At 44.9% G+C, this 24,162-nt stretch overlaps 1 protein-coding gene across 6 annotated transcripts; it reads right to left on the reverse strand.

Moving 5' to 3' along the window:
* On the reverse strand, positions 1-23,634 carry Sinhcaf (SIN3-HDAC complex associated factor). 6 transcript variants are annotated; one of them, XM_051173332.1, is made up of 6 exons: positions 23,497-23,634; positions 10,620-10,766; positions 8,188-8,287; positions 6,469-6,595; positions 3,460-3,610; positions 1-1,999 (listed from the first exon to the last, which is right to left on the reverse strand). In XM_051173332.1, the coding sequence occupies exons 2-6, from the start codon at positions 10,745-10,747 to the stop codon at positions 1,840-1,842; spliced, it is 666 nt and encodes a 221-aa protein (XP_051029289.1). In that variant the 5' UTR covers positions 10,748-10,766; positions 23,497-23,634; the 3' UTR covers positions 1-1,839. The 6 variants fall into 6 exon arrangements, with proteins under 6 accessions (XP_051029289.1, XP_051029290.1, XP_051029285.1 ...); XM_051173333.1 differs by lacking the exon at positions 23,497-23,634 and adding an exon at positions 23,286-23,307; XM_051173328.1 differs by lacking the exon at positions 23,497-23,634 and adding an exon at positions 23,246-23,266.
* Between the last annotated feature and the right edge of the window lie 528 nt (positions 23,635-24,162).

A 24,162-nucleotide genomic window follows, 5' to 3' on the forward strand; every position in this document is an offset into this window, starting at 1 on the left:
TCACAAAACAGCGCCTTTTATTTTCTAATAAGACTAAATTTATTCAATACCCTAGAGTAAAAGTTTTGATTATAAGTATCCAACAGTATAAAAGTACAAAACAGATCTGTAGATTTCTAATATATTAATACAAAGTGCATGACTACATACAGTACATCCTACAGGCAGAGAGTGGAGGGGGGGAGAAGACTGTGGTTGAGGTCTAGTAATAAATAAATAAATACAGAAGTAGAGATGATCCATCAAAAGTATATTCTACCACCAATACTGCAGCCAAAATGTACAAAATAAATCCCATGTCAAAAGCAACGCAGAATGGTAATGGCTGGACTCTGTACTACACCAAGGCTGTGAAGAACAAAACCCACTCATTGGGCAGTCTGTGCATGTGGTGGCTTGTACTAGGTAGGTTTTCCCCAAAAGGAAGAGACACACAATGTAAAACTTCACAACTATAGGATGCCACAAACTATGGCCCTCCCTGTTGTGAAACACTAACAGACTTTAAAAATCCAGTTTTCAAAATAATCATGAGTGAAGAATACTAAGGCAGCCACATAACCCCTCCCTCTACGAGGTCTGAAATGGCACTATTGTTTTTCCTGAACTTTGAGAAGAGGCCATCAGACAACTTCCACAGGGCTCTACTGAGAAGCCCTCACTGAGATCTCGGCATGAGGTGCTCCATTCAGCCATCTTGATGTTCAGAAGCCCAACTCCAAAAAGCCAACCCAACCAAACAACTCAGCCTCAACACATAACTCTTTTCTTCTAATCAGCTTTAAATAGTGGGAGAAAAACAATAAGACAACAAAACCCCAAACCCTAATAAAGTTATGACAAGGCAAAGAAAGAGCTACTCTATAGATAAAACCTCCACAAAGGTCAACTGAGGTAATCCAGAGCTAGAACTGAATCGTATGGATTTCAGTGAATCCCAGACAGCTGTGTAACACCAATGTCAATTATTTACACACTGCAAGCCCTCTAAGAAATGTGCCCCAAGCAGCATCAACTGTGCCCCATGCATCCCCAGGACTCACACATTCTGTTAAGTAGTTTACAACCACGCGCGCATTTCTCTGCCGTACGGTGATGCTTTGGTACTATCTCTATAGGACCTTGCCCATCCTACAGGCTTGCCTTCCCCAGAAGGAGCCCCAGTCCTGTTTTTATAAGATTCACATAATGACGTTTATCAAATATTACCATGAAGGGAAGCAACACAGCTCTTGTGTGTTCAGAAATTGCCTCCTCCTTCAAGCTATTTGCAGAATTCTCGGTCTGTCCTGCTTAATAATCAGTAGTACAGGTCTGAATCATCAGAACCTTGGCAACGCCTTAGCATTTAAAAAATTTTAACTACCTCTAGGGGCAGGTCATGCTACTGAGTTATGACATATTATCATGAGGGAAAACAAGTGTAGCCAGTCATCTTAAAATGCCCCAACCACTGCTTCTCCACAGAAAGACTAAACTACATATGGTTTATCACACAACAAATCCCATCTCTGTCCCCTGAAACCCCCCCTAATCTCATTCATTAGAGGGGATTAAAAAAAAAAAAAAAGACTTAAAGAGCACTTTACAGCAGCATTCAGCCTTCCTATGAAATACTCAGCATATTAAATAGTATGTACACTCTTTTCTTGCAGTATGCTAGAACTGGCTTCAGAGTTTGTTGGATGTGGGGATGGGTAACCCATTAAAAACTATCCTAAAAAATGTCTTTTGGCAGAATAGCAGGTATCCAAGTTAAAAATAGGAGGGTCAGTCTGTTGCTTTGTGGTTTTTTCCAAAGTTTAAATCGCTCTTTGTTCCCTTCTACATAGACCTCAGTCACCACTCCTGAGTAGAGATGGGCAGAGGCGCCGGTCCCTGCTCCTCGGGCTTCTCCGCAGCAGCTTTCTTACTGCTGCAGCAAGGCTTGAAGAGATGCGTGTCGATGAGGACTTCCCCAAAGCGGCCCTTGTAGATGATCCCACAACATATTTTCTGTCTAAAATAAAAGAGGAGAAGATATATTAAAAGCACGAACTTTTGGAAGTTGTCAAGTTTGGCAGGAGCCACCTTTATCCATGGAACCATCTTTCCAGCCCAACAGCTTCTATTTTCTTGACACTTTTTGGTCAGATCTTCAAGCAAATCCTACTCTTCTCTGATTCTCTGCCTATTTCTTTTTGATTCCCTTCATTTGTATGCTTACCTTTATGATTACACACTTTATTGGTCTTACTCAGATTATTTATAAAGTAACCCTGCTTAATCTATCTCTGTATCCTAAAAGCAGCAATCACTCACCCATACATTGTGTGTGTGTGTGTACACATACATTCATGTGTTATTTTTGTGGAAACTAGAACTCAACATGGGATATCTTCCTCAGATGCTTCTCACCTTATCTTTGAGGCCAGAATAGCTGACTAGCCCTGGGATCCTGTCTCTGACTCCCTAATGCTGAAACCAAAGATCAACCTCAAGCTCACGGAGTTACATTCCTTTGTATGTTGCAGATTCTATTATACTTTCATTTCCATTTATATGGGTTGGTTTCTATTATCTTCCTGTCTCTTATGTTGACCTCAGAAATTCTCCTGCCTCTGTAGCACAAGGGCTGGGGTTAAAGGGACCCAAACCAGGATCAGAGTTAGTACCTCCTAGCCAACTGAAGACATCAATATACTGGTTTCTGGCTTGTTTTATGCATGTTTCAAAGAATTCATCTTTGCATTTTGGTTATTCCTGTGAAAGCAGTATTTTCTCTGTACAGTTAGTCAGATACTGTCCTTCCTATTTTATAGCTCTAGATATGTCTACAAAGTAAAATATCTTATCTGTTTTCTATGTCCTAGGGATACTACTTTTTCTTTGAAAATATTTTCTCTTTTCTAATTATTGTCTTTTGGGTTTCTAGCCACATATGTACATTTTACCTGGCCTGAGTGTACCCTATCCCCATGACAGTTTTAACTGGCTCACTGTAGAATTGAACTGAGAAATCTTGGGTGTCACTGATCCTAGGCTGTGTAAGAGTGGAGAATGCTGGCTGAGCACGACACAGTGATGTGGTGTAGCCAGTCCTCAAGCTTCAAATACTGTGACTGCCCCCACAGTGACAGTCACTGTAACCTGGGGCTGTGAGCTTAAAACAAACCGTTTAACCGATGTGCTTTATCATAGCAAGCGGAAACTAAACCAAGACACCTGCTAATGGCACAAGAAAACTTGAACCATTTGCCTCTTTTTAGAGGTAACTGTCAGAATAGCTAGTCTTACTCCAACATAAATTTAAGTTCCTTGATGTATGTCTTACATTCAGTCTGATTCCCACTAATCCCAACTCCCTATTTGCGTCACCACTTATCTGTCAAATAATTTCAGCCGCTATTCAGACAGAAAGCTGCAGCCAGTGGGTGAGATGGATGGGTGAGTCTAAACAGTTTTGACTTCTATTTTTACCTTTTCCAGTAGGTAAGATCTAAGAAGGAAAAAACTGGAGTTCTATTAGAACTGGAAGCCATCTCTGTATCTGAGCCATCATCTGACTGGTTACTGTAGCAGGGAGACTGGGCTGGAGAGGCACTTGAGGTGGTGCTGTGAGCATCCGAGTCTGCATTAAACAAACACAGAAGACATTTCCAGTTTCATCACGTGCTAAGCCCAGGAGCTGCTCCACTTCTCTACAAGGGGAAATAACTCGGGGAATTGAGGTAATTTACTAACTAGCCTAGAGCTACACCGGCGTATTTCCACGATGTGCATTGAGAAACCAGGAAATAAAGTGGAGTACAGCATATCTCTGTGGGTTCAGTGTCTCTGAGTCAGGGGATAGCCTGGTCAACACTGATTTCCAGGATGGCCAGAGAGAATGAGAAAGAAATAAAAGCCAGAAAAATAAACCTTTTTGGTTGATGGTCATTGTGTACTGAGAAGATCACAACCACCATTTAAAGTTCCCATCTACCCAGGAAATGGAGAGAACAGTCCTCTAAGTCAGAGAAACAATTATTAGAGATTTATTAAACACCAAAAGCTTCAGTCTAAATAAAGCGTGTGTGTGTGTGTGTGTGTGTGTGTGTGTGTGTGTGTGTGTGTGTGTGTGTGTGTGTGTGTGTACAACCTCAGAGACCAGAGGTTATCTAATGCCCTGGAGCTGGAGTCAGTAGCTATGAGCTACCAGATAAGGGTGCTTGATGGGCACCAAGCTCTTTTGCAAGAGCAGTAACATGCTGAGCCATCACTCCAACCTCACTAAAACATTTTTTCTGGAGTGCTTACAAGGGCAGGGGGTGCAGCTGAGTAGTGAAGTGCGTTCCTGGCACAAAGCCTTGTGTTTGAGCTCTGCCATTACAAGGAAAATAAGCACATACATACAAGGTCCTCACAAGTTCCTCTTAAAACATGCTTACATAGATAATATAAAATTAAACATATAAAGTATGAGTTACAAAGTATCATGTGGTATTAGTATGCTAATTCACCTTAAAATGAATGGTATTCAACTTCCTAAAAAGAAAAAAATTTCAAGAGAATCATACCTGAAAGGAGTAATCTAGCAGGATATTTAAACCTCACAATTACATCAACAGACAATTTCTATGTGAGGGAGGCTCACTGTAAATGCTCAGGTTTTTTGAACTATTTGAAATTTCAGTGTGTACCATTTTTTTTACATTTAAAAGCTGCAGTATCCTTAGCTTTAGTCTAAGACTTTGGGACACCAAGATACATAACAACTGCATGCAGTGAAAAACTGAAATTGTTAGCCTTAATCGGTAAGGATGAGTTAGGCATGAACAAGAGAGCACAAGGCAGATGAACAATAAGCAAAGCTCTCTGAATCAGAACCTCCAAACACTTGCCATTCTATCTAAATTCTTATTATGAAATACTAGTGTGTTTAATCTAGCAGTTTTTGCCTCAGGTCCTGAGGGTTAAACAGACAGGTATTATACAGTAACAAGAGGGGGCTTCCCTTTCAAAGTCTGATGTCTAAGCTGAATATATATTCTAGATAACCACAACCCACACTAACAGTCTATGAAGCCAGTATGAATTTAACACTCACGCTCCACTCAAGATAACACACATGTCTTACACTGCAAGGTCAGACGCTATCTTGGCTCCATGTGAGTGATGATTTCTAAACTTTTATAGCATGAATTCTAATTGTTGTTTTTTTCTGGTTTTTCAAGACAAGTGTTTCTCTGTGTAACAGGCCTGGTTGTCCTGGAACTCACTCTGTAGACCAGGTTGGTCTCTAACTTATATAGAGATCTGCCAGCCTCTATCTCCCAAGTGCTAGGATTAAAGGAATGTCACTCCAAGTGCTGGGATCACCTTTATGTGAGCTGTTTCTCTTTTAGACTGAAATCAATTTTGTGTAGCTCAGGTTAGCCTTGAACTAACAGAGACCCATCTGCCTCCATCTCCCAAGTTTCAGAATTAAAGCGTGTGTCACCACTGCCTGGCCTCTATGGCTAACTGGTGTGACACTCTGATGTTCAAGCAAGCTTTATTTGTTAGATTAAAAAACAAAATATCACCACAAAGTTTCCATAAATCTGGGCTTTGGTTGAATGCTGTCTAAACTAATCTGCTATTTTTCTGCACATCTCCAGGACTTAATCTGTTTATGTATAAAACCCAAGTAAACAAGATAGCAGCACAGTCTAGAAAACTAAAACGCCAATAAAGACACATTGTATTGGCATACTTTGAAAAAGTAACTACCTATTTTAAGTTGTTTGTGTGTGTGATAGAATGTTGTTTTTTATCTGTGTACATATTCATGAGAGAGAGAGAGAGAGATTGTTGCTTTTGTCTGTGTACATACTCACAAAGCCAGACTGGTGTCTTTACTGAGGCAAAGTCTCTCTATGAACCCAGTGTTTACTCACTGTCAGACACCTTGTCCCAGGGATCCCTTATCACTGCATCTTGAATGCTATGATCACAGGCAAACATGTCTGCCCAGCTTTGTGTTGAAACATTTGTTTGTATGTTACAGGCATACACATGTCACAGAGCACACGTAGAAGTCAGAGGACAACTTTTGGCACCTGGTTCTCTCCTAACTCATTGGTCCTGGAGTCAGGCCTGGGCAGCAACCCCACCTTTCCAGATGATCTAGCTCCCTTGCATGCTCCACTCAGCTTTTATATGTGCTGCTAGGGTCTAACTCAAGTCCTCATGTTTATGCAGCAAGCTATTTACCCACTCCAGGATCTCCCGAGCCCCTTTAGTCACTTTGAGATATCAAAATCAGAGTCATATTCCACAGAAATAAGAATATATTCACAAAGTCAATAAATAGTGCCTCCCAAAGGCTAAGATCCCAGAACAGGAAGGGGACCACCTCAGTACTCAGGAGACAGTAAGCAAGAAATGGACTCAACACACTGTAAACCAGCCCCAGTCAAAAATAAAACACTAAAACTCAGCAATAGTGCTCAAAAGCAAACTCACTGTGGCGTTTAAATTCCTTCTGCAGTTTGCTGATCTGGTTGCTTTTCATCCTGTTTCCAGACAGAGTTTTCACTTTCTTTGGTTTCAGGGTTGTCTTTAGACTAGGTCCTGCCCTTGCATCTACCACCTGGAAGAAAATACTGAATATTTAATACCATTTAGGCCCATGCTCACTTAAGGAGCGTCTGAGGGTTCTTGTGTGCCTTTAACTGTTGCATGACACACAGAAGGATAAGCACTACTTATGACAGGTCTGCATGCTAATCCCTGAATACCACCACAGCGGCATTTCCTCTCCCTTGTCTAGCACGGCACGGTTCTGCTTCCTAGGCCTTCAACAGGAATGGTTGCCATCACCTTCAAATATCACAATCATGAGTGATTTCCTCAGACAAGCTATTAAAGAAAAGCGTACTTACATATTAAGGTAATAGGTCCATAAGAAACCTACTGCAATAAATTAACACCGTCAAAGGACGGCACTGTGTTGTGTAAAGAAAAAAATGCCCATTTAATCAAAATATTTTATGTAATGTAGATTTCATAAATCTTGGCCAGAGATGGTGGCTCACACCTGCAACCCTGGTACCTGAGAGGCAGGGTAATCCAATCAGAAGGTCAAAGATGTCTTCTACTGTACTTCTACTGTACTTCTACTGTACCCCCCCCCAAACAAAACAGGGTTTCTCTGTATTGTTTTGGAGCCTGTCCTAGAACTCATTCTGTAGACCAGGCTGCCTCAACCTCCCAAATGCTGGGATTAAATGTGTGCACCACCAACGTCCAGCCTGAAACAAATCATTTTTTGTTTGTTTATCTGTGTTTCTATTTTATGTACATTGGTGTTTTCTCACGGGTGCCCAGTCCCCTGGAACTGGGGTTATAGACAGTAGTGAGCTGCCATGTGGAACTGAACCCAGGTCCTCTGGAAGAGCAGTCAGTACTCTTAACCACTAAGCCATTCCTCTAGTCTTAACAAAGCAAAAAAAAAAAAAAAAAAAAAAAAAAAAAACAAAAAAAAACCAAAAAACCCCAATACATCTGAAAAGTTAGTTAATATTATTGAGGAATTTAACAAAACTCTACCCTAGGGGATACTGAGTAGCACATTTAATCTAGCAAGTGGGGGCTGGAGAAATGGCACAGCAGTTAAAAGCACTTGCTACTCGCACAGAAAGTGGGTTTAGGTCACAGCACTCTGTAACTCCAGTACCAGGGGATCTAATGTTCTCTTTTTGGCCTCTGCAGGCACCAGGAGGCACACATACATAAATGCAGACAAAACACAGATTAAATGAAGGAGCTGCTTTTCCAGAACCCACACCAGCACAGCTCACAGCTGCCTGCAACTTCAGCTCCAAAGGATCCAACAGCCCCCGCCTCTGGTATGCTCACAAATAGAGCTAAATACACATTACATAATTCTGGTGATGTTAACACTGCTGACCTAATCACAGCTTATACAGAACAGCATCCATCTAGCATTTTATTTCATGGTCATCTCGTTCAGGTCCCACAGTAGCTCTATGGGCAACTGACAGCTTTGCAGCCTGTCAGGAGTCTATAAGTAACTAGTGAACACAAAACACAAACAAAACCTATGCCTAGGAAATACTACACTAGGCTAGTGTTTTTTGCTAATCTAGTGATATACAATTTTCTAAATTGGGGTTTGCTGATGTTAGTGTTATTTTAACAGAGATAGAAAGATGAACTTACATGATTCCAGTTTTTTTTTGATCCTGCTGGCAACTTCTTCCATCTTTTCACAAGCAGCACACAGGCATTGCAGATGTCTCCTGAGCGAGTCTCATGCAACCTGACAGGAAAACAGAATGTTAGGTGCCATGCTTTTCACTCATGAGGATCCCTGCGTGGATACTTCTCTTGGGGAAATACATCCATTTATGATTCGTCGATGTGACTTCCGATCTGTTCCACTGTTTCTTTAGTGCATTTCAGATATGAAAGTAACGGGCCAGTAGGTGGTCCTGCGTCCACAAATACACAGGCAAAGCTAAGTGGTATTTTAGAAGAAATTCTTTTGTTTACATTTTTATTGGTTTTAGACAGGGTCTCACTCTTCTCCCCTGGCCATCCTAGAACTCAATTTGTAGATTAGTTTGACCTCAAACTCACAGAGACCTGTCTATCTCTGCCTCTAAAGTGTTAGGATTAAAGGTATGTACTACCACCATGCCTGGCCCCTCAGTGGGTTCTTAAAAAAAAAAAAAAAGCCTATGCAGTTGAAGTTGGAAGAGAAATGATTGGATGATAGGGGAATGTTAGGGAGGAATGAGAAGGGTAGATCTGATCAGAACACACATACACACAAAGCTTTCAACTAAAAAAATTATTAGTTCTAGAGACCCATCAATCATGCGAATACATTCCATTTAAAAGTCTTTTTTAAAGCCACATGTAGTGGTTCACGCCTTTAAGCCCAGCACCTGTGATGCCAGGGCAGGTGGATCTCTTTGAGTTCAAAGCCCGCCTGGTATGTAGACGTAGTGAGTTCCATCCAGGACAAGCAAAGCTACACAGTGAGAACCCACCTTAAAAAAAAAAAAAAAAAAAAAAATCACGTATGTGTGTCTGTGTTTGTGTGTCTGGTGCTAGAGATCAGAAGGAAATCTTCTCAACCTGGAATTACAGACAAGTTGAGTCACCATGTGGATGCTAAAAACTGAACCAGGGTGCCCTAGAAGAACAGCAAGTTTTCTTAACTGCTGAGCCATTTCTCCAGCCCCAATGTACAAAGTAAGAGCTGTGGCGATGCATTCCTACAATCTTACCATTCAGGGGGTAGAGGCAGGAGGGCCACTATGGGCTAAAACGATATTCCTTAAAAGCAGAGTAGCCCAGGCATGATAACACACACACCTTTAAGTCAAGAAGCAAGTCTGGTCTACCTACATGGCAATTTCCAGGCCATCCGGGGATACATAGGGCTACTCTGTCCCCCCACCCAAAAAAAAAACCACCAACCAAAAAGAGTAAGAGAAAGTCTAGAATTAACAATGAGCAATCAAAAAATGCTTTAAGCAGAAGTAGTGTGTGGTTTGGGGTGATGGCTCAGGGGGTAAAGCATTTGCTGAACAAACACCAGAAGCATCTGAGTTCAAACACGCAGAACTTACACAAAACCAGGTATGCAGGTGTGCAATGCAAAAGCAAATATGGTCATGGGCATCTGTAATTCCAGTTCTCATCTATAAAAGTTGAGGTGGAAACAGGAAAATCTCTAGGGGTTCACAGGCCAGCTAGCCCGGCCCAAGAAGGAGGAAATAAACAGAATGACTACCTCTAAGGCCAGGACCAACACCTAAGGTTGCCTGACCCCAGCATGAACGACACAGCACATACAAGCACTCAATGTTGACATGCCAGTCAGTGGTGGCACACACCTCTAATCCCAGCACTCAGGAGGCAGACTATGAGTTGAGGTCAGCGTGGTCTACAAAGCAAGTTCCAGGACAGTCAGGGCTACATAGAAAAACCCTGTCTCAAAAAACAAAGTGCACATTCATTCAAAATCAACATCACAAAAATGCATGCATGCTCTCTCATACTATAGGAAACGGTTCAACATTAAATATTTTATTTCCAGGTGTCTGCTGAAAAGTTAACACACCCTGGTAAGTTCCAGGGTAGATCCTCCGCAAGTTAAAATGTAACTCTATTATTTACAAACACAATTCAGAGACAACACTGGAGGACCACTACAGGTAAGAGAATAGGATACATTTTGAAAATCCACTTATACATCTTACAGTTAAGAACAAAGTGAGTTGCCCAAACTGGAACCATAAAGGGCTTCACAACTAATTAAGCAGAGTAAGCTGTCAGTACTGACTCATTTTAAGAACACGAATCTTCACTAACCCAGATACTAGAAAACTAGTGATTTTAAATGTTAGCACATTCCCTTTGATTTGCATGGAAACATTTCCACATAATCTTGACTATCTTTCCCTCTAAGAATGGAACACAGGTGGGTAGCGGTGGTACACGGCACTCAGGAGGCAGAGACAGGTGGATCTCTGTGCATTTGAGGCCAACCTGGTCTACAGAGTGAGTTACAGGACAGGCTTCAAAGCTACAGAGAAACCCTGTCTTGGTGGGTGTGAGTGGAACATAACCAATCTTACCCAAAACAGCTCTGGAAGTCTTTTTCGTAGCGTTTACTGTCTGTGAACCGAGAGCTGGAGGACTTGGCTCTGCAGATACAGCAGCCCTCTATACTCCGGTACATCTTTGGCTTGTGAAAACCAAACATCTTTTCTTCTGGGCAATAGCTGTAAAGACAAAGGGATTGACACAACTTTGTTAAGAAACCACGCAAGGACTTTTCTCTGCTCCGCCCTACCTCCAGCACGCATAATTTTATAGCCAAGTCAAACAAACTAGAAGAGTTCCCCTCATCTACTACTCCATAGGCCAGTATATATAGAACATGCACAAGTGTCTGGAGCTAGGAGGCATCCATAACTCCTGCTTCTCCCTGAACTTTTCTTACATTACACCCTATATGAATTAACTGTACCACACTCCTCTAGGAACAGAACCCTTACAGAACCCTGACCATGTATGCCCAGTTTGATAGCCATTGTTAATCTGCTTTCTCCCTCTGCTCTGGACTCTTCCAGATGATTCTGGCTGTTCTCGTATCCACAATAAAAGCCCTAATCCCATCATGGGGCAGTCAGTCATGTGGACACTTTCTTTACTGTGGCCCCTGCATACACACATGCCAGTAAGAATGTGCCTAAAACTTATAACTAACGACCTTGGTATTGTGTGCCTCTCTATTATCAATGAACTCCCTGCTAGCAAAGTAGTGTACATTCACCATGACCACCCTGTTCCCCAGACATGTCTAAGAAGCGCCACACATCAACCATGCTCTACGAAGTGGGGGATGTGCTCTATACAGCACCATTAGCTGAAGGGAAGGTATGAAAATCAGATATCTAACCTTAGAGTTTAGGAATGATGTCCATGTACTAACTCCTCTGGTCAAAATCCCAATACTAAGGAAGGTAAAAACTACCTTTAGGTTGGAGGCCACTGAGACTACACATCTAAGGTCAACTTCACTAGATCTGGATTAGGGGACATAAAAGACAATGAATGCTGATTATGGTGACACTTGTATGTAATCCCAGCACTAGGGAAACTGAGGCAGGACTGCTGTGAGTTCAAGGTCAGTCTGGTCTGGAAACAGAGGGAAGATAAACATGGAAACCTAAACCCCAATGGACCAATCACAGGATTCGTACAGCCAACAAACTACCAATTACCAGAAAAATATCAGACAAAGAAAGAAAAAAGTACAATTCCCTTTGCACATATAGTACTGGAATTATAGTCATAGAACCGTCCTTATGTTATTTTAGAAGTAAATATATGCAAAGAAACTTCCTATATGCCACTTGTCATCTTTTGCCTGAGCCCATTTCGGTTCAGTGGACCACAGCAAAGACCAAAAAAGGTTCACATATAACCAAAAATATTCAGAGGCATGTGTATCTTTAATTTTAATTGTAATTATTTCTGGGGGGCAGGGTTTCTCTGTGTAGCCCTGGTTGTCCTGGAACTCACTTTTCTTTTTAACCTGAACTCAGAGGAAAATTTAAAGAAAATGCCCTCCCAAGCAAATGGTCATGTCATTTTAGCTTAAACAGTATCAAATGACAGACTCAAGATAGCAGACATGTATATTCCTGTTTCTTCTCTTAAAGCACCCTGGCCATCAAGGTCAAAAGGACACAGTTCCTCTTACAATCATCAATAGCACTGGGAAACTTCAGCCTCTTCATGAACAAGGACAAAGGAAGTATACGCAACAATGCTCCATGCCAGCTGTCTGTCTATAAACACTACCCTCACAGTGCCCTCCCCCCCCCCAGGAAAACACCATGCCACAACTATAGGGCACCCAGACTGTCTCTAGCTGTGAGGCTGACTGCGTCAGAAGTCAGTTTGGCCCATTTAACACACTTGCAAGCTGTGGTGAAATGCTCAACAGTGAAGATAGACACAAACATGACTCTGTAACAGTCCACTACATTCCTGTGGACTAGCTTTTACTTGAACAAGGGTGGGGTGGGAACAGAAACCCAGGGTCCATACTCTTCTAGACATTGCTGTGAGAAATGAAACAGGATCCTAACCCTCAAAGGGCACCCAGGTCACCTCTGACTGCATGATCACTTAACTAACTCTACTAAAGTCCCTTCTGAGCTCTTCTATGTCCTTACGGGGCACCTGGGAATCTGCAGCAAATACACGGGGGTATTCATTCCAAGCTTTGTTCACAGCAGCCCCTTTAAGTGGTGGTTTGTATTTAACCACTCTGAGGTTTGGGGAGCCCTGAGAATTAACTGAAATTATTTTCATAAAACCTATATTGAGTCACTTAATGTTCAAAACCAAAAACATCCCCCCAGTCTCTGTAGTGAAGTCGAGACCCAGCCCCCAAATCCGCTAATATCTGAAATGGTGGTAGGTGGGTCTGGCATAGTTTAGTTGTGATTTTTGAGATTTCTGGTATTTCAAACAACCTGGTGACTGTTCTTTACTTCTTTCCAAGTCCCCCATTTGTGAAGCAGTAAGTGGTTCATCTGGGAACTATCTCACTTGCTCAGACAGCTTGGCATCTTGTCTGTCTGTCTGTCCGTCTGTCTGTCCTGGCGAGCATCCTCACCACACCATTCTGCATCACTGGCAGTCACCTGCTTCCTGACTGAGGCAGGTCTGCTGCAGCACACAGCAGAACAAACAACCCATGATCTCACCTCTAAGTGTGTGTCTGAGGGACAGGAGAAAATTAAACTTAGAAAAAGTTATACACTGGGAGTGGTGACAAACTGGGTATCTATAAAACCCACAGAACTATAGGCATAACAATAAATGTTATGACATACAAATTATATCCGAAAGTCATAAATGCATACAGGCCAGAAACCACAAGCTATAATTTCTCAACTAATTCCACAATAAACAGTTAATATGTAATAATGTATCCATCCAGTATACGCTCCTTCCTACAACCTTCTTGTATAAATATCCTCTTAACACATTTGTTGCAAAGTAAACAGCTGGTAAAATTATAAGATGAGTGGCTATAAATATTATGCTCAATAAATTAAAAAATCAAACAACAACAAAAAAAAAAAGTGAGTTAATCTCCCCTATGAAAGATAAGGGCTGAACGGGAGTGATGGTTCAGGATCTCTTGCTCTCGGCACTCAAGAGGGTGGGCTCACAACTGGTAACTTTTGCTCCAGGGGATCCAAAACTCTTCTGGCCTCCACTAGTCATGTGCACAGCACATCCACACATACATAATTTAAGGCCAAGTGGAACACCCCTGTAACCCAGCATTTAGAATGGGAGGCATAATGGTGGCTGTAGCTCAAGATCGGTGTTACCGTACACAGGAAGTTTCAGGATAGCCTGGGCTACATGAGATCCCATACGAAATAAGAAAAGAGGGAGATGCCATTCTGTAAATGTTTCTCTTATTGGAAAGCAAGATAAGCGGGACGAGGAGACAAGGGAGTTTCGGGAAGGCGTAAGAAGAGACTCAACATGTAGGACGGAGCGAGCAGAACTCCAGCCCTTCTCTCCGGTAAGATAAGACCATGTGGAAAACTTAGATTAATAGAAATGGGGGGAAAAAAAACAAATGGGTTAATATTTACAGCAGAGCTGTAACATGCCAATGCTAGTAACAGGCCAATAGCTTCGTACCACATCTCTGTCTTATTTGGGGCAGGTGCAGCAATTGGACCGGGCTGATGGGAAAACTGCTCGAAACAAGGGACTAGAGATGGCTGAGCAGTTAAGCACATTTGCTGCTCTTCTAGGAGACCCAGGTTCAATTCCTGGCACATACGTGGTGGCTCACATTTAACTCCAGTTCCAGGCAATCAAACACCCTTCTCTTGGCCTCTTTAGGCACCAGGCACATATGTAGTGCACAGACACACATGAAGGCAGCATGTACACGAGTATAGACACCTACACACATAAAACATAACAAAAACAAGAAAACACATCTTTTATGTTCTCCTTCATTGTTGTCTCAAATAGTAAAGCAGAGGATCATGGTCTAGGGAGAGGGATACAGGCATCACGTCCAATCACAAAGATGGCAAGAAGCAGCCCCTGAACCAGGCAAAGCTCTCAAGCAGAAACAAAGAAGGAAGAGCTAAGGTCAAGGCCTCAGGCTAGTAACCCGCAGCCCCTCCAGCCATAGGGGTAAAATTAAGAAACACGGCAAAAAGTAAGCTGTTCCTTGCACCTGACATGGCAAACCAGTATTTAAATATATGGATTATCTGTCTATAGCTCCAATAAAGTGTTATGCTGGAGCCTGTTGTACATCAATACCCCTGTTTTTAAACAAGGTTTTTACCCTATGTTTTTGAATGTCGTAAAAATAAGTAAATAATAAATTATGGCAGCGGTGGCACACGCCTTTAATCCCAGCACTGTTGAGGCAGAGGCAGGCTGATCTCTGTGAGTTCACCGAGGCCAGCCTAGTCTACAGAGCGAGTTCTAGGACAGGCTCCAAAACCCTGTCTCGAAAAACAAAAACAGAACAAAACAAAAAAAGAACAAAAAACAAGACAAACAACAACCCAAAAAAGCAAAGACCTCAAGTAAATTTCTTAAAAGCAAAACAGATGGAGTCAGACTGGTGGCAAATGACTTTAACCTCAGCACTGGGAAGGCAGATGCAGAAGGATCCTCAGTTTCAAAGCCAGCCAGCCTCTCTCCAAGAGTTCCAGGACAGCCAGAGCCGAGCAGAGAAACCCTGTCTTGAAAAATTGAGAAAAAAAAAAAAAAAGCAAACACAGATGTAAAGGCACTGACCTGTTAGACAATCCACTCCACTGCAGATACTACAGAACCCACAACAGACTAACCCTTGTAAAGCAGCGAAGGAAACAGCTATGGACAAAACAAACGAAACCAAGAAAAACCCGAAGATGGGAAGGTCAACGTGGAAATCCACTGGTGACCACAGGGCATGGGGATCCCCAAGTTGCTGCAATTGGTAACGCTGCCATTTTAATCAACTGTGCTCACAAAGAACCTAGCAAACAGTGTAACTGGAGCAACACTCTTCACAAAGGGTCAACAGAAGAAGCGTTTCGTTTCCTCCACTGCTGGCCACTTGGCTGCATGCAGAACTCTCCAACAATGGAACACTGCATCAGAACCTAGGAAAAGCAGGAGAGCAAGAGTATTCCCTCCCCCCTTCTAGATACCTGCATTAGCTCCCAGATTTACCTCAACACTTTCAAAGTGATGGATTTTAATTTCCCCAGAAGCTGAGTATAAGGCTGTAGACCCCCACTTGTTTGCAAAGAGCTCCAAACACGTATACTCTTATCTCTGAGAAGCCATATGCCTAAGCATTTTTAACTGTGGTTGCATTTGGCAGAGCCTAAAACTCACTTTAAAAGAATGGGGTCCAAACTCATAAACAAGTCTTCCACTAGGACAGCACAGGTTAAAAATTAAGTCACAACCTGGGCCTCTGGAATTTAGATGGTATTAAAAAAAAAAAAAAAGTAGGTCTGCCCATTTGCTCGACATAAAGGGAAATATAACTGTCCCTGCCAATTCTAGATTAAGAGCGATGTGGGAAGGGTTGGAGAATTTGTAAGCTTTTAAGAGGCAATTATTAGTTACAGAATGTAACCACACAGTAAATGGTGAAAAGGTATCTCCTACTTTTTCACCATTAAGAAACTGCTTTTAGGGGAGCTGGAGAAATGTCTCAGTTGTCAGGAGTACTTGCTGCTCTCCCAGGGGAAGACGTCCTCAGGTATTTGCACTCATGGGCAGGTATCCAAATGCATAAACATACTTAGACATAAGTCTTCTTGGAAGGAAAAACTTGCTTCTAGCTGAGCATGGCGGTGCACAGCTTTAATCTCAACACTGGGAAGGCAGAGGCAAGCAGATCTGAGTTCGTTTAAGGCCAGCCTGGGCTACACAGAGAAACCCCGCCTCAAAAAAAAAAAGAAAAGAAAGAAAGAAATGTTTCTAATTCTACTGGCCATTTGGAAAGTAGAAAACTCACTTCTTGCTACATATATGAAAATACCAGGGTACATTTTCTTTTCTTGACTTTGGTAAGATCTGCGCATTACTGAAACAAACTTTTCCAGCCCCAGAATACATCCAAGGGGTCCAACTGAGTGTTTTCTGCAGGAAACGTGAAACTTAAACTTGGGGAGTGGAGGGTGTCAGAAGGAAAATCGTTAAGTAATCCACTCTCACAAAATGTTAAGTAGGGATGACAAACACACCTACCTGACTCAGACTTTACAAACATGACTAAACTTTGATGTCATCTTAAAACGAGGCTAAACGCCAACTCTTGAATATTACACACCAACATGTAGGACCCGAATTTGGCACTGCTTTTTGTGGTACTCAGGATGGAACCAGGACTGCATCCAGTAAGTGACATCCCTGACAGTTGTGGTTTAAATACCAGCTCTTCTCTCTTCTTCCAAGCATCAACATTAGTTTTGGATTAGTGCACTCTAGAAATTCCCCAACATCCCAACCTGATCCAATTTCTTCCTTTTGCCAGTGACTACCAAACCATTCTGACCTTTAATGCCCCACAATGAAGATAATATTGCCCCTCCAAATCTGCTGGCCAGTGTCAGCTTCCATGGTTGTGACCCACAGCCAGACAAAAATCTGAAAATCAGCTGATCTCTTCCTCTCCATGGTCTTCCCATCTAACTTCATAAAGGCCCTTATGATGCTTTCCTTACCTCTCTGTCCCAGACTTCGTTGGGACTAACTTCTCAAACACGGTTATCTCCCTACAGCTCAAATATTAATCATCCTTCCAGGGTACCAGCTCTGGCTGCAGGCTAAGCTCTGAACTCCTTGGCAAGGAATTCAAAGCTTTTCGGGATCTAGCCCTGCCTACCAGCTGCCGACAACTTGTAATACTGGTATTCCAGGAGGGCCAAATCAAGCTTTGATAACCGAGCCACTCCAAGGCTCAGGCTGGTGTTAATGTCTGAGATGGTATCCTTTCCATTCCTCATTCAGGTTATTTTATTTACAAAACTTTCCCATGTCTTTATTCTTTTAAAGTTTATTTTATTTATATTTATACGTATCTACATGTATGCACACATTATTCATGTATGGGGACCAGTGGAGGCCAGATGGGATCCCCTTGGAGAAGCTGGAGTTACAGGCAGATGTAGCATGTACACTGGGATCTGAACTCAGGTCCTCTGAAATCTCAAATGCACTTAACTTTTGAGCCACCTCTCCAGGCCCTCACTTCAATACTGCTTTGGTTTTAAGACAGGGTTTCTCTGTGGAGTCCTGGCTGGCCTTGAACTCAGGAGATTCACCTGCACCTGCACCTGCCTCCTGAGTGCTGGGATTAAAGGTGTGTGCTACCACTGTTTTGAAGTAGTTAAGTGCCTAGGATGAACTCAATGTATAACTGAAGATGACTTCAAACTCTTGATTCTCCTGCTTATATCTCCCAGGTGCTGAGATTACTGGCCTGAGCCACAATATCCAGCTCTCAGGACAAGGAAGTTGTGCATTATACCCAAGAAGTAACTCTACACTTGGGCATCTGCTTACTACCAAAAAAAGTAGGATAGCAAAGATGAACATAAAAGGCAGACACTGAAAAATGGCCACTATATAAAATAAATAATAATAAAAATAATATAATAATAATAATAATAATAATAATAATACTGCAGACACGGCTCAGTGCTTCTGAGCACTGGCTGCTCCTCCAGGACCCTGGTTCAAATCCTAACACCCACATGCAAGCTCACAACCATCTATTAACTCCAGGTCTAGGAACTCTGACACTCTTCTGGCCTCTGCGGACACCAGGCACATATATGCATGCAAACCATTCAGACATGTAAGTGAACAATTTTTCTTTAATTTTCAAAAGCAGCTTTTCCTGAATATTTAAATCTTTTAAAGATTTCTAGAAAATGTAAACCAAATGAATTGCTAAGGGTAATGGTAAACAATTTTCATAACAAATGGCAGAAAAATATTTCATTACTGTATCAAGAGTCGAGCAACTAGGAGAAATGAGTCTTACAACTAGAACTGCTTCAATCAATCAAATTTGTAATAGACTGAAACAAAATACACAACTAGAAAATGAATTATTTTAGCTCAGGTTTCAGCTTTTATACAAAACATCTGTAATAGCAAGTATCTGTGACCTTTGTATTCCTTGGTGAAGAAAGCCTTCTCATCTTGAAAGCGAATGCCTTTCTTTTTAACTAGATTTTTAGATTATTCCTACAACACCAGAATTCTTAGTTACAGGAACAATTTAAAAGAAATTTGAAAATCAAAAGTAAGTATTTCCAATTTAAATCTGTAAAGAGTCACACTGTAGAGAAATCAGGAACAAAGTTGTGACATTTACTAGGTAATCACCGGACTTTTTTTGGTGTAAAATGGTTGAATCAGATCTGGAATGACAAACAGAAGTTGAGGGCAGTGTCTTCCCAGAACTGGTTTCTGATGGTGGGGGAAGGGACCCAAACTTTTACCCCCTCTTTCCATTCAGCATTTACTGCTATTTCTCTGGGCAAAGCAACTGACCTAAGCCTCAGTGTTATCATCTGTGAGACATCTACTACCCAACCCTGAGGACAACAGAAGCCACTATACATACTGCCCACACTTAGGTCATTTTCAACCCTGTGAAGTAGATGTGACTGCCATTTTATCACAGAGGAAAAAAACTGGACAAACCTTATCCAAGGACTGCAGCCTTCCATTGTAGGCATTCCTCTTTTTTGTTTGTTTGAGACAGGCTCTCTCTGGAACTGGATAGATAGACCAGGCTGGCCTCAAGCTCAGATATCATGCCTGCTTGCCTCTGCCTAGGTGCTGGGATTGAAGACCTAAAGGTGCCACAGCATTTGGCCCCACACTAAGGCAAATGTGCTACCTTTCTTCCCAGTTAATTAGTCTTACCATCTGGGGGGGTGGGGGTGGTTAGGGGGCGATGATAACTTTTTAAAGAATTGTTTTGGGGAACTGGCTTAAACCTTTATAAGATTTGTTATTAATTATGTGTATATGTCAAAATGGGGTGTGTGCACTAGTGTGAGGGTGCCCAGAGAGGCTGCCAGCAGAGAAGCTTGAGTTACACCGGTGACTGCGCCAGTCCACCTGGCATGGGTGCTGGGATCCCAATTCAGGCAAGGCCTTCAGTTAGAGAGGCAAGCAAACCAACTAAGGCCCAGAGTACTTATTTCCAAAGCAACAGCTACAGGCTTGGCATGTCAAGTTAATTGTTCTCAAAGAAGCCTTAGGAAGTTGGCTTAAGATTTTTCCAGGGGCTGGACAGGTGGCTCAGCAGTTAACGAAAGGCCAGGGTTCAATTCCCAGCACCCACATCAAAGGTCACAGTGGTCTGCAATTCCAGCTCCAGAGGATCAGGCATATAGGAGAAATAAATGCACATAAAAATAAGGTTTTGGTTTTTTTTTAATTTCCATTAAAAGTTTATGTTAGTTGGGTGGTGGTGGTACATGCCTTTAATCCTAGCACTCAGGAGGCAGGGACAGGCAGATCTGACTTCAAGGCCAAAATAGTCTACAGACTTCCAGAACAGCAAGGGCTACACAGAGAAACTCGGGGGGGGGGGGGTGCTATTTTATAGTTGTGGAGGCAGCACAGTGCTACAATACTTACCTAACCTAACAGGTGCCTATACCTGGGGTTCAAAACACAGGCAGAGCAAGTTTGGGGGAGGGGGAAGGCTGTCTTTAAAACAGGCTAGCAAATGACTCAGCCAATAAGCCTTACCACCTACCTGAACTAATGTGGTAGAGATACCCAACTCCTCCAAGTAGTCCTAGGGCTTCATGTATGCAGATGCAAATACACAAATGCTCTTTTAAAAAGAAGTGAGGACATTGCCTTCATTTTCCTCTTAACTAATTAAAGTCTCCTTTACAAACATCATTTGATTATAAGAACAGAAACATTCAGTTCTACATGGAGTAGAACTTTCCTGGGATATTCAAGTGTTACAGTAAGTGGTCTATGAAACATTAAAAAAAAAAAAATCACTGTTTGCAAAGTACCCCATGCTCTTAGGAATCCTCCAAAGGAAGGCCAAGGTTATATAACATCCAAGGTTTTTTATTTTAACATGCTTTCTTTCTCTACTCACTTCAAAAAGATGCATCCCAAACTTTCAGTGTTATTAATTTGGTAAACCAAACTGTGAATGTGTTTCTCTAATAACAAAATAAACAGGGGGGAAAAAAAAAACCCGATTCCAACTTATGTGATGCATGAGGGCAAAGCATCTGGCATTATTTCCCAGTCCATGCTGCACCTAGATGCTAACAAACTAACTTGACACAGGAGAAATCGGGAAAGAAGCAACAGATACCGTGTTGCTGGTTATATGTCTAGACTGCAGACAAACCCCAAATACCAAAGAAGCAACCATGTGTCAAACCAGCATAATTTTTGAGCTATGCCTCCAGCCACATACCAAAAAAAAAAAAAGGAAAAAAACACTTAGCTTGAAAAAAGTCTAAGAAGGGTAACTCGAAGGTCAACCCAGTTCCCATGAATTGTGAAGCTAGCAAGGACTCCCCCAGCAGCGTCATACTCTAGCAACTTCTCCTCCCAGCGTGCTTTTACTATCTCTGGAAGGCCCTACTTCCAAATTCAAGAATCCTCAAGGTCATCCCTAAGATTTCACCTGTGCCCTGCATCTCCGAAACCGTCCTCTGAATATTTACAGGCTTTTAGGCTTTTCCCCGAGTCAAAAGCGAACCCCAGACCTTCATTTAGAGTGGGCAGCTTAAAACCTGTTCCGTTCTGCAGTACCGATCACTTAAAAATTAATTTCCGAGTCTGGCAAACTTCAGTTCAAAAGCAGGTGCTTTCAGCACACTGCTAATAACAAGTTTCACGATCCTCTCTTACTAAAAGGAGGAAAAAAGTTGCCCGAGTCTTCTTTAGAAGACCCTACTAGGAACGAACTCCTAACATGGGGGTGGGGGGTCATGAGCGTCTGTCGTGGTAGTCATTCTTCACCTGCAGTAATGAAAGGTGAGAAGAAAATAAACACGGGAGGCGGGCTGGGGTGCTGGTCACCGAGCTCCAGAGCCGCCCCGCCAATCCTGCCCTGCGCTTCCCCGCTCGCCCCACGTGTAAACACACAAAGGCGGCCCCGCACGCACCCCCGGGTTCCTCGGTCTCCACTTCCCGGAGCCCCGAAACTTCCGCGCGTGTGGTCGGGCCGGAGGTCCAGGGTGGGGCGCGGAGGAGCTGCACGCACTGCCCGGAGGAGCGCGGCGCTCGGGGCTCGGGGCCCCCACACGCCACCCGCCGCCCTCACCTGAGCCGAACAACGGCCCCGCGCCCCGCCGGCGCCGCCCGAAGGCCGCGCCTCCGCTCCCGGGCCGCTCCGCTCCGCACGCCCGGCCTGACGTAATTCAAACATGGCAACAGTTCCACTTCAAAGGCGGATGCACGGACCTCCCAGACGCGGCCTCCGTGCCGCGGGGCTCGGGCCACGCGCGCCCCCCCCCCCGCCGCCGCCGCCGCCGCCGGGCGCAGCTCCGCTCCGCCGCGCCGCACGGGTGACCCGCGGGCCCGGCCCCGCCGCGCGGCTGCCGAAGTTTCCGAGAGGACCTGAGGGACAAAAGCCGCCCCGCGCCGCGCCCCGCCCGGCCCGGCCCGCGCCGCTCGGGCACACGCGGCCCTTTGTTGTCCGGCGGCGTCGGGGCGACGGGCAACCCGCGCGCGGGGGACCCGGGAGAGCTCGGGTGTCCTCGGCCGCCGGCCCTCCGGAACCGAACTTTTGCCGAGTCCCCGATCAGAAACGCCCGGAGGTCCCCGCCGCGCGTAGGCTGCGAGTTGGCGACTTTGGCTGTGCTTTGGAAACTGGCAAGGCGCCATCACCAGGAAATCACATTGTCCTGCTCCCCGACAGCCCCGACGGCGACCGCAGCCCGCGCCTCACTCGGAGCCGGACACTCGGACGCGCATCGGTCGCGGCCCTGAGCACGTGGCTTGTCAGGTGGAGCACACACAAAAAGACGAGGAAAAAAAAAAAAAAACAGGGAAGGGGAAGAAAAAAATAAAAGAGTTGGGTGCCTCCTGCAGCGGACTGCGCCGCCGCCTCCGCTCCGCACGAGCCACTTGGCTCCGCCGGCCACGGCCACCCCTCGCGTGACGCCCGCACCCACGCTACAGGTGACCGGACCGACCCGCGGCGAACTTCGGGCTGCGGAGACCGCTCGGCGCCGGCCGAGCGCAGAGACCGCGTGCTGCGCGCTCATTGTCGCAGACGCGTCCCTGCGGGAGGACTTCGCCAACAACGCCGCCACGCCGCGTGCGCCGCGCAGCCCCGGCGCCGGCCCTCACCGGCTGTCGTTAGCCCGTGTGGCCGCCCGCCGGCTCCAGGCAGTAGCAAGTGAAGTTTGCGAGCTCCGGCTTTGTTGTGCACCCGCGTGCAAACCACCGGGGAGCGCCGCGGGAAGTGCAACACGCGGGTGTGCTCGCGGCGCACGAGACCACGGCCGGAGCCCACAGGGGCCCCCGCGACCGGGACTCAGCTCCCTGGGTCGGTGGGGGAGCGCTACGACTGAGAAAAGTCATTGTCACCTCCGGCGTGGATGCAACTCCGCCGCTGCCCGTTCGTTTCCACGCTGCGCTCACTTTCCCCACGCCCTGACTTTCGGTTTACCTCAAATACCCTCCCCAATTAAGAAGCGCACACCCAGCACCTCTGTACAAAGGAATCTGGAGCCCGCGGAGCACGAGGACAGCGCTCCCCGCAATGCCATCTCCAAGACAAAACTTCCTGTGTGTTTGTGTATGGGAAGGACGGAGGAGGCGGGGGAGGCACGGGGAGGAAAGGAGGAAAAAAAAAAAAAGCCGCAGAAAGCGGAGCCTCGGAGACACTTTCGCGCCAGGGTCCCCACTGCAATCACTCACCGTCCACGCGCAGCAGCGTCCCCACGGTGCGGACTGCACCAGGCCAAGCCCCTTGCAAGCACTGCCTCCGCCAGAAAGATTGTCTCCTGCAGTTCTTCAGTAGCTGCCGCGGACCGAGGTGTAGATTCCGCTTTCCCTCTGCGCACGCGCGGCTCCCGGGACCAAATTCTCTTGAATCGAGCTGATTTGCATACGGGCGCGTGCGCGCGGCGGGCTGGGCGGGGAGAGGGCCGGGCGCCCGCGCGCGCCCCCGCGGCCTCTATTGTCCTTTTAAGGGGAGAAGCGGCGCGGCGCGGGAAACGCGGCGGCCCGCGGGGCCGGGGGCGGGGCCTGGCTACTACGCAAAGTCACGTAAACAAACGCCCCGGGGAGGGAGGCGACGCGGGGGGCGTGGCAGGGCGCGAAAGGCGTAAAGGTGAGCGGTTCTTCTCCGCCAGCCGCACCCTTCCTCCTAGGACCCCGCTGGGCGCAGAAAGTTCTGGAAGGTGCTTTTGCAGCATTCGTGCACCTATGCAGTTTTCAAGCTGGAGGTGCGGGAGAGGTTGTCTTGGGAGCACCCACCTCGTTTATACCTGTCCTCGCCGTCCCTAAATTCTGTTCGAAGGTGGCCTTTCTTTCCATTTTGTCTCTACCGAGGACTTCGAAGAACACCTGGAGGCCAGAACC

This window comes from Phodopus roborovskii, unplaced genomic scaffold (assembly GCF_943737965.1).
Source record: "Phodopus roborovskii unplaced genomic scaffold, PHOROB, whole genome shotgun sequence".
Classification (NCBI taxonomy): Eukaryota; Metazoa; Chordata; class Mammalia; order Rodentia; family Cricetidae; genus Phodopus; species Phodopus roborovskii.

What these genes read in the sequence shown, in the direction of transcription:
- Sinhcaf (XM_051173332.1), bottom strand. Translation starts at nt 10,747, where the DNA reads ATGTTTGGTTTTCACAAGCCAAAGATGTACCGGAGTATAGAGGGCTGC. An exon ending in CAAAAAAAAACTGGAATCAT is followed by an intron (nt 6,596 to 8,187) that starts GTAAGTTCATCT and finishes ATTTTCTTCCAG; the next exon opens with GTGGTAGATGCAAGGGCAGG. An exon ending in GAAGGAATTTAAACGCCACA is followed by an intron (nt 3,611 to 6,468) that starts GTGAGTTTGCTT and finishes TGTTTAATGCAG; the next exon opens with ACTCGGATGCTCACAGCACC.